This window comes from Anomaloglossus baeobatrachus, chromosome 5 (assembly GCF_048569485.1).
Source record: "Anomaloglossus baeobatrachus isolate aAnoBae1 chromosome 5, aAnoBae1.hap1, whole genome shotgun sequence".
Classification (NCBI taxonomy): Eukaryota; Metazoa; Chordata; class Amphibia; order Anura; family Aromobatidae; genus Anomaloglossus; species Anomaloglossus baeobatrachus.
Window position 1 is genome coordinate 537,294,550 of NC_134357.1, and position 17,515 is coordinate 537,312,064.

Here is a 17,515-nt window from a genome sequence, read left to right on the forward strand (position 1 = left end):
CATGCGGTACTGTGCGAAAAAATCAAAGAGGACTCCCTAAGATGCCATTTGGGCAGCTGATCAGAAAGGGAGGGAGGAAAACCTAATGTAGCAACAACCTGGTAGCAGTGAAGTACAAGGACAAGAGGGATGTCCTTTTCTTGACCACAATCCATGGTGATGGCAGCACCGCCATCGCTGTACGTGGTTCTCCTACAGAGGTCCACAAACGAAACTGTGTCCTGGGGTTCAGTAAAAAACATGGGGGGAGTTGATCTCTCTGATCAAGTCCTCAAAATGGAGTCCATTGTGGTTGTGTTCCACTGTTTTGTGACATCAGGGTCTCTCTCATCGTGACCAAATCCACTAACTATTCCAGCCAATTTTGAGTTCAAAAAGTCAAATGGCACTCCTTCACTTCCAAGCTTTGCGCTGTGCGCTCAAACAGTAGTTTTCCACCACATATGGGAGATTGGCGTACTCAGGACAATAATTGTACAATAAATTGTACTAAGCAATTTTTCCTGGTACCCTTGTGAAAATGCTTTTTGTGGGGCTATAGCAGGGGTAGGGAACTTTTTTTTTTTTTCTGTCAAGGGCCATTTGGATATTTCTACCAACCTTCCGGAGCTGCACAAAAATTATCATCTTTAAAATTACTTTTCTATATTTGGTCAAACAATTAACTCACCCCTTTTGTGGTGGCTGGAGCTGATTCTCCTTGGTGCGGATGTCATGTTAGGTGATATTGATCATGTTGCTTGTCCCAACTGCTTTCCAGGTTTGTCTCAGTCGGGAGTTGTCTTACCATGTCAAAGTGACAGGGCGGATACGCCCTTACTTACGTAGCGCTCACTAATATACAAATTACTCACACTGAATACAGTTTTATGGTAAAACAATAATGTAAAAATTTATTACGATTGCATCAGGATAACGTTAAATTATAGAATGGCAGCAACAATATTACCCTGTTCTGTTGATTCAATTAATGTAAATCATAGTACCGTATTTTTCGCTTTATAAGACGCACCTGATTTATAAGACGCACCCCCAAATTTGGTGAAGGAAAAGAGAATTTATTTTTTTAATGTTAAATGGGGTCCGTCTTATAATGCCAGTGTCCGTCTAACAAATCATATAGCGTATATGTCTCTTATAGCCCCCCAATTAGCCCCCTTAATCTGGATATGGCCCCCTTATATTGACTATAGCCCCCTTGTACTGGCACACATCCCATACAGCTGGAACAGGTCTCCTATAGCTGGAACACATCCCATACAGGTTGCACAGGTCTCCTATTGCTGGCACACATCCCATACAGGTGGCACAGGTCTCCTATACCTTGCACACGTCCCATACAGGTGGCACAGGTCTCCTATACCTTGCACACGTCCCATACAGGTGGCACAGGTCTCCTATAGCTTGCACACGTCCCATAGAGGTGGCACAGGTCTCCTATTGCTGGCACACGTCCCATACAGGTGGCACAGGTCTCATATTGCTGGCACACATGCAATACAGCTGGCACAGGTCTCCTATTGCTGGCACATATGCAATACAGCTGGTACAGGTCTTCTATTGCTGGCACCCATGCAATACAGCTGGCACAGGTCTCATATTGCTGGCACACATCCCCGTGTTAGATATGGCCCCCATGCTGCTCGCCATAGTAAAATAAACTCTTTCCTTACCTTCTCCAGCGCTGTAATCCCTTGTGTCTTCCACCGTGGAGTTGAGGTCCTCCACTTGCTGGTTCCCATGCCGGTCATGTGATCGGCACAGCAGAGTGATGTGATCTCTGCGTGCCTGATTACAGCAGCAGTGAGATCGGGGAGACACCGGGAGACACGCTAGAGGAGGTAAGGAAAGCTTTTTTTTATTTTAGAATGGCCAGCAGCATGGGGGCCATATCTAACACGGGAAGGTGGCGGGGGGGCATGTGCGATCAATGGAGGGTGCAGGCAGATATAATATGCGCCGCTCCCCTAGCCCATCGCCGCGGTGCGGTTTCAGCACCACAGTGATGGACAGCGGCTGTGCATATTATATGAGCGGGAGCAGGAGATCTCCCGCTGACTCCAGCAGCCTTCACAAGCCTCTACCAGCCTCCACCAGCCCCCCAGCACTGCTCCAGAGTTGCCCCCACCTCCCCTGGACCCGTATATTCGGATGATAAGATGCACCCCCTACTTTCCCCCAAAATTTGGGGGAACCAAAGTGCGTCTTATAAAGCGAAAAATACGTTATATAGAGAAATATTGTAGCATCCCTTCCCCAGCTGAGGGACCATGGTCAGCGAGAAGGAAATACTCTGGTATCACCATCACAGAAGAAGTGTGTCCACTAATTCTGGAATGTCCGTAACTCGCTGAACAGGGTCCCCCTTTTTTATACACAGCTCTCACATCCTCCTCCATCACAGCTGCGCAATATGTTTTAGCTAGCTCATCAGTTTCTTGCAACTGCGCAGTATGTTGCTTTTTACAAAGTTAAAGTTTTACTTAAGGTTTATGATCACCCACTGCACAATGCTTCAAGGTTGTCTCTTACTAAGGGGTACTTCTCACATAGCGAGATCGCTGCTGAGTCACAGGTTTTGTGACGTCCCAGTGACCTCATCAGCGATCTCGCTGTGTGTGACACTGAGCAGCGATCTGGCCCCTGCTGTGAAATCGCTGATCGTTACACACTGCTCTGGTTCATTTTTTGCTCGTTGCTCTCCCGCTGTGAAGTACACATCCCTGTGTTTGGCAGCGAGAGAGAAACGATCTGAATGTGCAGGGAGCCGCCTTCTGACAACTGCAGACGCTGGTAACCAGTGTACACATCGGGTAACCAAGCAAAGCGCTTTGCTTGGTTACCCGATATTTACCTTGGTTACCAGAGTCCGCAGCTACTAGAAGCTGGCTGTCTGCTCCCTGCACACGTAGCCAAGGTACACATCGGGTAACTATGCAAAGCGCTCTGTTTAGTAACCCGATGTGTACTATGGTTACCAAGCACAGCGTTGTTACACGGGTCGCTGGTGGCTAATCTCTGATCGCTGTGGAGATCTGCCTGATTGACAGCTCACCAGCTACCATATAGTGACGCTCCAGCGATCCCTGCCAGGTCAGATCGCTGGTGGGATCGCTGGAGCGTTGCTAAGTGTGACGGTACCCTAACGTAACCCAAAGTTTGTTTGTAAGGTTGGTTTGCTATTGTCTAACATCTCAAAGTTCACTGGTATGTTTTCACCAAGTTAACTTCTCATGTTCAGGCATAACGCTCTACGATTGCAGCACATGGTCAGCATGACCTCCATAATCACCTATTCTGAAGACTAGATACCTATTTTAATTCAATCATACACTCATATTTGTCTCATTTGTATTACAGGAGTGCAGTCAACTCTTTGTGAAAATAAATTTTATAAATCATATATTTCACATAGGAGACACTGGGACTGTTGTACATACGTCACAGTTAATGTTACCAAAATATGTCCGACATGGGGGAATAACCAAAATGTCCGATGGTATCAATGTACCATCATATCCCCCATCCAATATATATGGAGAGGCTATAAACACAAATCATGTACCCCTATAATCAAAAAATAGCCAATATAATAATAGTCAATAAAACTAAGTTTTATTAATGAATGATTAAAAACAAGATAAAAATGAAACTAGTGCACGACAGGACAGCACGACAAGGGACATATAAAAGTATCAAAATTTACAGGAATATTATTAAAGGCCCCAAATGATATACCAGAAAAAATGGTAAAGGAGATGACAATCAATCATAAATAGCACTAAATACGAAAAATACGTCCATGGTAGTATATTCTCCCAGATAAAATTCACAGGTACAAAAAGATAACACACATATCCAGCACGAAGTTGCACATTAAATTGTAAAAAATGTAATAGAAAATGTAATATAGTATATAGGAAGTAATCCCACAAAATTGGTTAAGGTGCAATAATAAAGTGCATTATAAAGGTGTTACCAAATAGGCACTAGTATCTTGATGTAGATGTGTAACAAGCTCAATAGATATTAATATAGGGAGCTACGAAGACAGGCAATCAGGTAGGAGCAATAGTTACAGATGTGAAGGAGAGGGTTTACCTGAGGTCATGTCCCACTGCCGTGCTGACGCCAAACCAACACTTGTTTCGGCACATGGCCTTCGTCACGGACGTCTCTACTCACATGGACCCTCGGCTTGCTGGTTCCGGTCCCAGGAGTATCAGTGCCAATGTAGTGACCCAGGTTGCTCTGTCCCCGCCACTCTCTTAGTTGAGTCCCCGTAGCTTGAAGCGTTTGGTGGCTCCGACTGCCCTTTTTGGGGTACAGTCTCCTCCGTACGGCGGGCAGTGCGGACCCTGCAGGGAGGTAAGTGTCCGAACCCCGATCCTAGTTTACTTCTTATGCCCCCGGATTATTTGGTTCAGTGGAATCCGTGAAGGTTTCCACACCGTGCAGGTATTTATCAAACCGTTTGAAACTTGACATTTAATCAAGGGCCCTGTGCCCCGTTCATGCTCTGGTCCCAGCGGTATCTCCAGTACCCATCCTGGCGACCTCTCTCTCTCGTGCCCCCGGGGTCACCATTACACGGACCCAGTGCAGGCATGTCGACACACTTCACCGTGAGCTTTCAGACTCCAACTACTGACTGACTAACTCCTCCCACCAAGCTGGCTAAACCCTTCTGTTAACCCTTTATGCCCGGTGTGGAGAGTTCACTAAGATTTGATTCGTGTTTAGGTGGTCAATGGCACTGTTACTCCAGGTCCCAGGGGGTATGTCCTGCATCCCCAAGAGGATGCAGTTCCTTGTAGTGCCCTGACATGTTCAGGGGCGCTACACCTGACCTAAATCATATTGAGCATCTTTGGAAAGAGCTGAAAACATGCTGTCTGGAAAAGGCAACCTTCAAATAAAAGATAACTGAAGCAGTTTGCTCTTGAGTGGCCAAAATACCCGTTGAGAGGTGCAGAAGTCTCATTGACAGGTGCAGAAATTGTTTTATTGCAGTGATTGCCTCAAAAGGTTATGCAAAAAAATATTAAGTTAAGGGTACCATCATTTCTGTCCAGGCCTATTTCATGAGTTTTTAAAAATTCTGTGGAAGCATGATTAAAAAGAAATGTCTGACTTTCATTTGTTAATTTTCATTGATTTTTTTTAAATTATTTTTTTGTCAGATTAAAGTTATTTCTGTGACCATTGTGGGTTTTTCTTTCATTAAACAAGGGGTACCAACAATTTTGACCACGTGTGTATACTTTAACTTTTATCTAGGGAATTAAAAAAAATTCTGAAGTTTGTCCAAAAAAATAGTAGCACTTTTGCCTCCATTTTCTGAGACCCGTAGCATTCTCATTTTCGGGATCTGGGGCTTAGGGATGACTTATTTTTGTGTCTTGAACTGTCGATTTAAATTATACCATTTTTGTGCATATGCTATGTTTTGATGGCCTGGTATTGCATTTTAAAAAAAAATTGCCGTGAACAAAAACTCTAATTTTAGCGTTTGAAATTTTTTTCTTACCACACTTTGTACCAATCAAATTAACTGATTTTATATTTTCTTAGATCGGGATTTCTAAATGCGGCGATACTAAATATTTGTATTTTTTTTTATCATAAATTTTACTGAGTTTTAACAATAAAAATTGAACATACATGTTATGAGTTATTTTGTCCAGTCGGTTATCCTTAATAGTAAAGATTATCCATTCCCACTCATTCGTTGCTAACAATTGAACTGTCAACAAATAATATCAAACCCCAATGATTATACCGCCACTTCAGCACCAGATGGACGTGAACACCAGCATTCCCCCTTCTACTATTCTCACCTGGAATCGGAGTAATCTAGCCACTTCCCCCATTTTACTTCGAACTTGAACCCTCTATTATTTTTAATTGCAATCATCCGCTCCATGGTACAATTGTGTTGCATCTTGGCCCTTATTTCTTGAGCAGTCGGAACCTGCGGTGTTTTCCATTTACTCGCAATACACATTCTTACCACTGTCAGAAATTGTACGGCTATTATTACATCATTGTAATCCATGTCTTCCAGGCCTATAGACAACAGAGCTTTTTCGGGGCCCAGCTGCATATTATATCCCAGTATTGAACTTAAGCACTGTTGTGTTTCTGTCCAAACTGGTTGTATCATCCCACACTCCCACCAGATGTGAAGCAATGAACCCGACTGGTTGTTACACCTCCAACATTTATCGGAGTTCCGAGGATATATTTTCTTTAGCCTTACTGGCGTGTAATACCACCTATATAGGAGTTTCCTTGATATCTCTAAATGGTTGAAACAATGGGACTTTTTTTGTGTATTTGAAATGAATACTCCCATTGTTCTTCATATTTGTATTTTTTAACTGTTTTATTTTCAATGGGGTGAATTGGGGGGTGATTTGAACTTTTTTTTTTTATATTTTTAAAAACTGATTCATTTTACTGGTCCCGTTAGGGGACTTTATGGATTCACTGTCTGATCGCTTGTTCATTTCTGTTGTACAGAGCTACAGCATTCCTGTGAGTTGCGCCGCTCTTTTGGCTCCTACAGGAAATACGTAATTGTCACGTCAAGGCTCATCACATGACCCCCGAGCTACCATGAAAACCATCGTCTCCCCTTGATCACGTCACGGGACCTCCGATGGTGGTGGGGAACAACACAATCCCTGCTGCAGCCATTTAAATCACGTTGTCAAATTTTAACAGCGCAATCTAAGTGGCAAGCAGGCACAGGTGGATCACGGATCCACCCGCTCCTGTTAGCCCCACATGTCTTCTGTTCAAATCAGGAGACATGTGCAGGGATCACCACCGGCTTACCGAAGCAGCCGGCGGTGATTACCATAACCTGACCGATGACTTGCCATGAACTGGTTAAGGGCATAAAAATTCTAAGTTAGAAATATACTACATTTTTGCCATATTTCCGATTTGTTTTCACAAATGCAAAAAATATTGCACTAAGTTTACCACTAACATGAAGTACAATATGTCACGAAAAAAACAATTTCACAATCACCAGGATTTGTTGAAGCGTTCCAGAGTTATAACCTCATCAATTGACACTGGTAAAAATTAAAAAAATTATCATGAAGGTGAAAACAGGCTCCGGGGTGAAGAGGTTAAAACAGAAAGCGATACCACAGAAAATAGTTAAAAGCATTTACCATATTTCTACCTTACGTCTGATGTTGATTAAATTACTTTGGAAGTGACTTGGCGGGACCTACAGCATAGAAAATTGCACTCCTAATAGTATCAAAACCACATACATATATTAAATTGTGTAATAATAATGGCCAAGGAAACTTATCAAACGTTAATGATTAATCATCAAACACATTGTGTCTCGGGTACTGCTATGTAAGACTATGGCCACTCTCACCACGGTGTAAAAAGGTCTATGAATAGAAGGTGAAGATGATGTTGAAAACTGTTCCAATGAGAGCAGAGACAATGAATAATGGGCGAGATGTCTGCACCTGTGGCTTTGTTTTGGGAGTCCAGGTGCTTGAGAAAGAAGGATAAAAATTGTATTAATCTTGTTTTCATTTATTTTGCAACTGCTCCTGAATCCAACAGTTTCCTATTGTTTGGGGCCATGTCAGGGCTCCGAAGGGTTGGAACGCTATTTGGCTGTTGGAACAGAACACCGATTATGTTGGAATAGTTTGTGGGCACAATTTGCAGAACCCTAAGGCCTGGTGCGCACACTGCGTTTTTACCCATGGTTTTACCTGCGGTTTTGCTGCAGAAATTTCTTGAGAAATGTTTGTAACCTTTCTGCAGACATTTCCCAGCAAATCCTATGGGAAAAAAAAAATAGCTGTGCGCACACTGTTTTTTTTTCTCAAGAACATTCTTTCTTCAGAATTTCTTGAGAAAATTTCTTGAGAAAATGTGCATATCACTTCTCTTCCACAGGTACCTGCGGTATTTCACTCCATTCACTGTAATGTAATCGCGAAATACCGCGGGTATACCGCAGGTAGCAATTGATGTGCAGTATACCCTCGGTATAGCCGCGGTTTACCTGCGGTTATGTTCATCACTGCCTGCATTTTGCAGGGAAGTGATGTCATTATGACAGGAAGAGGAAGCGGAACAGAGAGTAAACACACACACATCACAGACACAAACATAGAAAACACAGATCACATACACACACAGATACAGACATATAGAATACACATAGAAATCAAACGGACATATAAAAATAAAAAAACGCGGGCGCCGCCATATTTTTACCTTCCAGCCGAGGTAAACACACAGCGGCGGCCCGGTATTCTCAGGCTGGGGAGGGAGAGCGTCAGGGTTAATGCCCCCTCCCGCAGCCGAGAATATCAGCCCACAGCTGCCCCAGGACTGTCGCATCCATTATGCGGCAGTCCTGGAGTGTCCCAGTCTCTTCCAGATTGCTGTGATGCGGTGGCAATCCAGGTAATAAGGAGTTAAATGGCAGAGGATCGCTGCCATTTAAGTCCCGGCTTAATCATGGTAGCGTCTGAGACAGCTTTCATGATTTACCCATAAGTAAAGTGAAAAAACACGCACACCGAAAAATCCTTTATTTTAATTAAAACCACAAACAAGCCCCTCTTTCACCACTTTATTACACCCCCAAGCCCACAGCTCCGGTGTAATCCACGGAGGTCCCACGATGCTTGCAGACTGATCCAGCCGCGTCTGACACACTACTGAATGCAGCCTCGCAATGAGACTGCAGAGGTAATTACAGGGCATCTCTCACGGTCGGTAATGTGAACAACACATTACCGCTCGGGAGAACTGCAGTGATCTGTCCTCTATCTATCCTTCTATCTCAGAAGGAAATTACTTTTTTTTTCTCAATGTGCTTTATTGCATTGAATGCATTTTAATGGTATAATCCGCAGGGACCAACTTGCGGAAAATCCGTGGTAAATCCGTGGCGAAACTGCAGAAAATCTCGGCAAAAATGCGGGTGCGGTTTTACCGCAGTATTTACCTTGGGTGCAGGATTCTTTCAGAGGGTCCAGTTTTTTGAGAAAATTGCACTTTCTAGTGCGCACATAGCCTAAGAACAGAAGAAAAAAAACAAAGTGACTCCATTTTCCTCAGTGTAGTAACTATTTTGACCCCACAGGCATTTTCTGGAAATTAGCATGTAGGGGATGTTGCAGATAGAAGACGGCAACTATGCCATTTTAGAGCTCAATGCATAGTGCCCAGCTTGTTCTAGAGACACACACAAACTGGAGACAGCAATGCTAAATATGTGGAAAATAAGTGTTTGGGCACACTGCAATGCTCAGAAGAGACAGGAACATTTAGCATTGAGAACGCAGACTTTACCAAACTGGTTTATGGAAACTATGCTGCTTTTTAATTTTCTTTCAGCTGCTAGTAATGTGCAAAACGTTCTGATTTTCCATGTACAAATGATGGAGGGAAGTAGGGGCTTGTTTTTTGTGGGGGCAGAGTAGAAATTTTTATTGTTATCATTTTGGCTTGTGTAACTTTTTTTGATGGATTATTCTGCCAATATTTGGGAGGCAGAATGAACAAAAAGTGTTGAACATCATGCTCTTGTGGTTCCTGCTATGAGATCTACTGTTGGATAGTGCACTGCTTTTATCTTAATTGACATGTGTTAGTTTAATATCCTAATTTCTATGGCTAGTTTAGATTTTTTTTTTATAAAAAATATAATTTAAGGTTACTTTACTAAAAAAATAATGTTTTATTCTTTTCAGATTACTGGTTAACGAGATCCGAGGGAAAACTAACATCTGCAATTTGTAAATCAGATTCAGATGACCTTATGGACATACAAGTTATTTCTGAAGTATCTGCCAATATTCCAGATATCTCATCATCCCTATACAGAAATAATCTGTTATCTGATCCTATTAAACAGGTCCTACCTTCTGATTCATCACAGACTATTGAGAAAAATAAAAGTTATAAAAGGGGAGGTAAAAATCAACCTGCTCTTACAGCAAAAAAGCAATTTTCAAGTGCAGAATATGGAAAAGGTTTTTCCCTCAAAACGTCTTTTGTAACACATAAAAAAATCCTTACAGAAGATAAAATATTTTCTTCTTCAAAATGTAGCAAATATCTTAACCAGAAATCAGAGATTTTTAGAGATGAGAGAGTTAATGCAGGAGAGAAGCTGTATTCATGTTCAGAATGTGGGAAATGTTTTGCAGAAAAATCAAATCTTAATAGACATATGAGAACGCACACAGGGGAGACGCCTTTTTCATGTTCAGAATGTGGGAAATGTTTTGCAGAGAAATCAAGTCTTGGTAGACATATGAGAACGCACACAGGGGAGAGGCCTTTTTCATGTTTAGAATGTGGGAAATGTTTTGCAGATAAATCAAATCTCGTTAATCACCAGAAAATACATACAGGGGTGAAGCCATTTTCATGTTCAGAATGTGGGAGGTGTTTTGTAGCAAAATCAGATCTTGTTAAGCACCAGAAAATACATACAGGGGTGAAGCCTTTTTCATGTTCAGAATGTGGGATATGTTTTGTACGTAAATTAAATCTTGTTAAGCACCAGAAAATACATACAGGTGTGAAGCCTTTTTCATGTTCAGAATGTGGGAAATGTTTTGCAGAGAAATCCTATCTCACTATACATCAGAAAATTCACACAGGGGAGATGACATTTTCATGTTCAGAATGTGGGAAATGTTTTGCAGACAAATACTATCTCACTATACATCAGAAAATTCACACAGGGGAGATGCCGTATTCATGTTCAGAATGTGGGAAATGTTTTGCAGTAAAATCTATTTTTGTCAGACATCAAAGAACTCACACAGGGGAGAAGCCATATTCATGTTCAGAATGTGGGAAATGTTTTGCAGATAAATCCTATCTAATTATACATCAGAAACATCACACAGGGGAGATGCCATATTTATGTTCAGAATGTGGGAAATGTTTTGTACGTAAATTAACACTTGTTCAGCACCAGAAAATACATACAGGGGTGAAGCCTTTTTCATGTTCAGAATGTGGGAAATCTTTTGTAATGAAATCACATCTTGTTGAGCACCAGAGAATACATACAGAGGTGAAGTCTTTTTCATGTTCAGAATGTGGGAAATGTTTTGTACGTAAACCATATTTTGTTAAGCACCAGAAAACACATACAGGGGAGAAGCCTTTTTCATGTTCAGAATGTGGGAAATATTTTTCACAAAAATCAGAAGTGCTTAAACACCAAAAAATTCACCAGAGTTTTTAGAACCATATTCATGCTAAGGATGTGAGAAATGTTTTAGTCAGAAATCACTTTTAGTTGTCTATCTGAAAACTCACAGAGGACAAGCCCTTTTTATGTTCAGGATGTAGAAACTGTTTTATCCACGAATGCCATCTTCTTGTACAGTGAAGGAAATAAGTATTTGATCCCTTGCTGATTTTGTAAGTTTGCCCACTGATAAAGACATTAAAAGTCTATAATTTTAAGGGTAATGTATATGCAGTTTGCAAAGAGAAATAAGTTTTTGATCCCTCTGTCAAACAAGGCTTAATACTTGGTGGCAAAACCCTTGATGGCGAGCACAACAGTCAGACTTTATTTGTAGTTGATGATTAGGTTTGTGCACATGTCAGGAGGAATTTTGGTGTACTCTTCTTTGCAGATAATCTTTAAGATTTTGAGGCTGTCGCTTGGCAACTCAGAGCTTCAGCTCCCTCCATATGTTTTCTATGGGATTAAGGTCTGGAGACTGGCTAGGCCATCCCATGACCTTTAATGTGCGTCTTTTTGAGCCACTCCTTTGTTGCCTTGGCTGTATGTATTGGGTCATTGTCATGCTGGAAGACTCAGACATGACACATTTTTAGTGTGCTGGAGGAGGTTGTCACTCAGGGTATTACGTGCATGGCTCCATCCATTGTCCCATTGATGCGGTGAAGTAGTCCTGTGTCCTTAGCAGAGAAATACCCCCCAAAACAATGTTTCAACCTTCATGCTTGACAGTGGGGATGGTGTTCTTTGGGTACTAGCCAGCATTTCTCTTCCTTCAAGCACGGCAAGTTGAGTTAATGCCAAAGAGCTCAATTTTTATCTCATCTGACCACAGCACCTTCTCAAAATCACTCTGAGTCATCCATGTGTTCACTGGCAAACGTCATATCTGCCATCTTGAGCAGTGGGACTTTGCGGGCACTGCAGGATTTTAAGCCATTACAGCGTAATGTGTTACCATGGTTTTCGTGGGGACTGTGGTCCCAGCTGCCTTGAGATCATTAACAAATTCCCCTGTGTAGTTTTAGGCTGATCTCTCATCTACCTCATGATCAACGATACCCCACGAGGTGACATTTTCCATGGAGCCTCAGATTGATGTCGATTGACATCATTTTGTATTTCTTCCATATTCTTACTATTGCACCAACAGAGTTCTCCTTCTCCCCCAGCATCTTACTTATTGTTTTGTAGCCTATTCCAGACTTGTGCAGGTCTATGATCTTGTCCCTGACATCTTTAGAAGGCTCTTTGGTCTTGCCCATGGTGTAGAGGTTAAAGTCTGACTAATTAATTGAGTGTGTGGACAGGAGTCTTTTATACAGGTGACAATTTAAGACAGCTGTCTTTAATCCAGGTAACGAGTTGATTAGTAGCATGTAACTGGTCTAACTAGAAACCAGAACTCTTAATGGTTGGTAGGGGACCAAATACTTATTTCTCTCTGCAAAATGCAAATTTATGTAATTTCTACAATGTGATTTATTGGATTTTATTTTTTATATTCCATCTCTCACTGTTAAAATTAACGTACCCTTTAAAATTAACCTGCCCTTTAAAATTATAGAATTTTCATGTATTTGTCAGTGGGCAAACTTACAAAATAAGCAAGGGATCAAATACTTATTTCCTTCACTGTACATCACAAATTTCACATGGGGAGAACCCACATAGAAAATAAGTGTTTTACTTGAAATTCATATTTTGTTGGGACACTAAGAAAATCTCATATGGAGAGAAACCATATATTATGACAAACTGTATAAGAAAACAAGAAAGAGAGTGAAAGTAAATACAAAAGGGAAAACAATTTTGAACTTACATTAGAATTAAAAATACAAGCAGTTACTAATAGACATCTGTTATCTAAAAAAGAAAATAAAAAGCAATATTCTATGTGCATTGAATATTTCACATTGTATATTTATATATTCAATATATGGAAAAAGGTATTGCTCAGTCTGCTCCTGAAATCCCCCAAATACCCAACATTTCCTCCTCCCGCTTTTTCCTTACACCCAATCTCAGTGATCTGCCATTCATTACAGTATGTTTTAACTCACAATCTCTGTCTGAAAAGTTCTTTTGTTTTTAAGTTACAGTAATAATTATGTTCATATTGCAAATTACTATTAATCTACATGATCCATTCCTTTGTAATTCCTTGAGTACAAACACACATTTGTCCGGAGTCCTCTGAGATTGTAAAATTGCATGTATACCAGTGACGAAAGACAATGAATGGCTAAAACCACAGCTCAATGTTCCACCTGCAGAACCCAAGATAAACTGCTCTCAAAGAACACAAAAAAAAAGGAACTATATATTCCAAAATCTCACATGGGAAGATGCCAGTATAATGCCTGAAAGGTGAGAAAAAATGCAGCAGGAATACTCTCTACGTTTTTTTTAGATATTGTCCATAAGAAAAATGAAGTAGAGCATGTGAAAATAACTAATGAACTTTTAAGACTGAGAAAGGAAATAGAAAGCTGCATCTCTAAAGAGGCTTGACTATTCCTTACTAAACTTGATAAAAAAAAATCCTCCCTTATCAAGCACTAATAAAAGAACAAAAGAAAGAGAAATTCATCAGAGATAAACTAGATTACGATAATCAACAAGCTTTTTCCTGGCATAAAATAAATTCCAACCCCCATAATAAAAGATTTCGAATCCAAAAAAAAATAGAAGAAAAGGAAAAAAAGATGCTTGGACCACAGATTTAGACTCAAGCGGCACAGAAGAGGCCATTGCATATAAAAATGCAGAATACAGAAGGAAATGTTATAAGGAAATTCCAAAATCTCACATGGAAAGATGCCAGTATCATGCCTGAAAGGTGAGAAATTTTCCAAGCATTCAAAGATACTGCCACAGGGGCAGAAATCATCTGTGGAGACTTTAATATACCTGTAATACGCTCCATGGATTGCTCCAACACCAGCATCCCACATGCTAAGGAACTTAAGCATCTCATCAATGAATTCCATTTTCATGACATCTGGAGATATTTGCACGCATCAGAAAGAGACTATACGTTCTTCTCTTCCAGGCATCGCTCATACAGTAGAATTGATTTTTTTTTGGTCGACAGCAAATCTATAAGTAATTGTGTGGCAGCTGATATTGGTTTAATTACTTGGACAGATCATGCGCCGATCTCTTTGTCTGTTCAGGGTAGCTTTAATGTTCAAAATTCCCCTAGGTGGAGACTGAATACCAGCTTGCTTGGTAGGCAGAAGGTACATGATGAAGTAGAGTCAGTGTTAACAGAATATTTTAAACTTAATAATAATGGGGAAATTTCTGACGAGACCCTGTGTGCTGCTCATAAAGCAGTAGTCAGAGGGCAGCTCATAAAAATAGCCTCCATCCAAAAAAGGAAAAAAGACGCAGATATTAAATATATATTAACCCGTATTCATCACCTTGAATCCCTGAATAAAGCCAAAGCATCCCCTAACTTGACTAAAGAAATTGTAACCCATAGATTCCAACTAAGATCCCTACTCCTGCAAAAATACGAACATAATCTTAAAAAAAATAGATCGACATTTTATGCTATGGGGGATAGAGCGGGGTCCTTATTGGCAAGAAGGACGAAAAAACGTGAGATCCAATCTAAAATAGAATTCCTGAGGGACCCAAACGGAACAATCACTAGACATCCCATTGAAATAGCAGAAGCATTTGCGAAATACTATGAGGCCCTGTATAATCTAAAATATGATTCCAATACGTCACAGCCGACTCAAGTGGATATACAGGGTTTCCTAGACACCCTGGATCTTCCCCGGGTCTCAGATGAGCAATTAGAGGAACTTAATCTTCCCTTTACTACACATGAAATCCTAGGTGCCATCAAAATGACTAAGTCTAACTCCGCCCCGGGCCCCGATGGGCTGCCATACGAATATTACAAACAATTTACATCCACTCTGTCCCCCTTTATGTCAAAAACCTTCAATTTTTGGCAAAATAAAGGGTCAATTTCCCCAGACAACTTAGAAGCGATTATTATCACGCTACCCAAGCCAGGGAAACCTGCAGACACCCCGGGTAATTTTAGGCCCATTTCACTCCTAAATTGTGATGTTAAAATTTATGCCAAACTAGTGGCACATAGACTTCATAAAGTGATCCCGACCTTAGTGGCTCCAGACCAAGTTGGGTTTGTGACAGGGAGGCAATCTAAGGATGGCACCAGACGGATGCTTGACTTGATTGGACTGGTGGAGATATCGGGTGAACCCAGTGCATTCCTGTCTCTTGATGCTGAAAAAGCCTTTGACAGGGTGCACTGGGGATACCTGGAGAGAGTTCTAACAAAATTCGGGTTCTTGGGGAAAATCAAGTCATCCATTCTAGCCCTCTACTCTTACCCAAATGCGTCAGTGTTGGCATCGGGGTTTCTGTCATCTAAATTTCAAATAAGTAATGGCACCCGCCAGGGGTGTCCATTGTCTCCCGCTATTTTTGCTTTAGTGGTAGAACCTCTGGCGGAAGCTATACGAAAAAACATAGCCATTTCTGGTATAAGAGTTGGGGAATTTGAACATAAACTTGGTTTATACGCAGACGATGTGATAATTTCCTGTTCTAACCTTGCAGTGTCGATTCCAGCAGTGGTGAACACATTATCAAACTTTTCTAAGTGTCGTATTATAAGCTTAATGCGGCAAAGTCTTTGATACTGCCGTTTAATGTACCGGTGGAGGCCAGGAGTGCGCTGGAGGGGGCCTTTCAATTCAAATGGTGCGACAGGGGGATACCTTATTTGGGTATTAAGCTGACACTATCACAGATGTTAATTAAAGAAAATTTGGAACCTCTGATCCAAAATTTAGAAAAGGAATTGGGAAGGTATGAAAAAATATCATTGTCCTGGATGGCCAGGATACAGTCCTTTTAAAATGGTTTTCTTACCCAAAATATTGTATGTGCTCAGATGCCTTCCCATCAAAATTTCTCACAAAACCCTGATGAAACTTCAATCGTTGACTAACAAATTTGTCTGGGGTAATAAAAGGGCTAGGGTCGCAGGTAAAGTGTTATACCCCCCATATGACTTAGGGGGATTGGGCACCCCAAACATATCGGCATATTATAAAGCCTTACTAATTGAATCACTAAAGGAATGGTGGCGTCCAGGTAATTCACATAGATGGGCTCAGATTGAAAATTTCCTGTCCCGCCAGGGCTCGGTCAGAAGAATGATGGAAGCAGAATATTTGAGCCGTTCACGGTTCTCCCCGTGTGTTCCCACCATGTCAGCCTCCCTGGAGGTCTGGCGAAATGACTTGATTCATAAGATTCAGATTCCTCTTTCAGAGATTTCCCTCAAGTCGTTGGAATCTCAAATCCCCTTTTTGAATCTGGCCAGGTGGGAGGGATCGGGCATTACAGTGCTGGCGGATCTATACTCTGATTTGGGTGTTAACCCCTTTAATGAAATAGTACGGGAACACCCCTCTTTAAAGGGCTGTTTCTATCAACACATCCAAATTAGTCATTTTCTGGCCTCTAAATTTCCTCCAAAGTCGAATCCTCTGTTACCTACAACAAAGGCTTTGGTATTTAAAAAGATAATTAAATCTAAAGGTATCTCCTCGACATACAAATGGCTCAATAACCCCCCCGAAGAGCAAAAATCTCCTTATATGAATAAATGGGACGTGGAGTTGAGTGTCTCTACCTCTCCTTCAAACTGGCACTCGGCATCAGCAAATATCCAAAAATATTCCAAGTGTATAAATCATCTGGAGCAACTGAAAAAAGTATACCTGCGATGGTATCGGTCCCCAGCCAACTTAGCACAGTTCCTCCCAAATTATTCGCCACATTGTTGGAAGGGCTGCCTCCAAAGGGGTACTCTTGGTCACTGCTGGTGGGCTTGTCCCAAGGTTTTCTCGTTCTGGTTGGAGGTGTTTGGCCTGATGGGTGAGCTGACAGGCAATCCTATTAATCCGAATCCAGGTCTGGCAGTGCTAAACGTGGGTATAGAGGAGTTCTCTTGGGAATCCAGGGGTTTATTAGTTCACATTCTAGTAGCTGCCAGATATTGCATAAGTTTGCACTGGAAATCCCCAAAGACGTCTACATTAGTTGAACTATATAACCGAATTAATCTCCAATGCCAATACGAGTTCTGTCTGGCTCACTCCATCCGCGCCAAAAACAAAATACTTCAGATTTGGGACACGTGGCTAAACTCTGTATATGCATCCCCTG

The 17,515-nt window shown here is 41.3% G+C and overlaps 1 protein-coding gene across 1 annotated transcript in view; it reads left to right on the forward strand.

The window, feature by feature from the left end:
- LOC142312186 (uncharacterized) overlaps positions 1–14,310 on the forward strand; it is a 58,149-nt gene extending 43,839 nt beyond the window's left edge. Inside the window, exon 8 of the mRNA XM_075351088.1 lies at positions 9,759–14,310. Coding sequence (XP_075207203.1) covers positions 9,759–11,272 — 1,514 coding nt within the window. The 3' untranslated portion in view covers positions 11,273–14,310. The remainder of the gene's footprint in view (positions 1–9,758) is intronic.
- Positions 14,311–17,515: the final 3,205 nt, after the last annotated feature.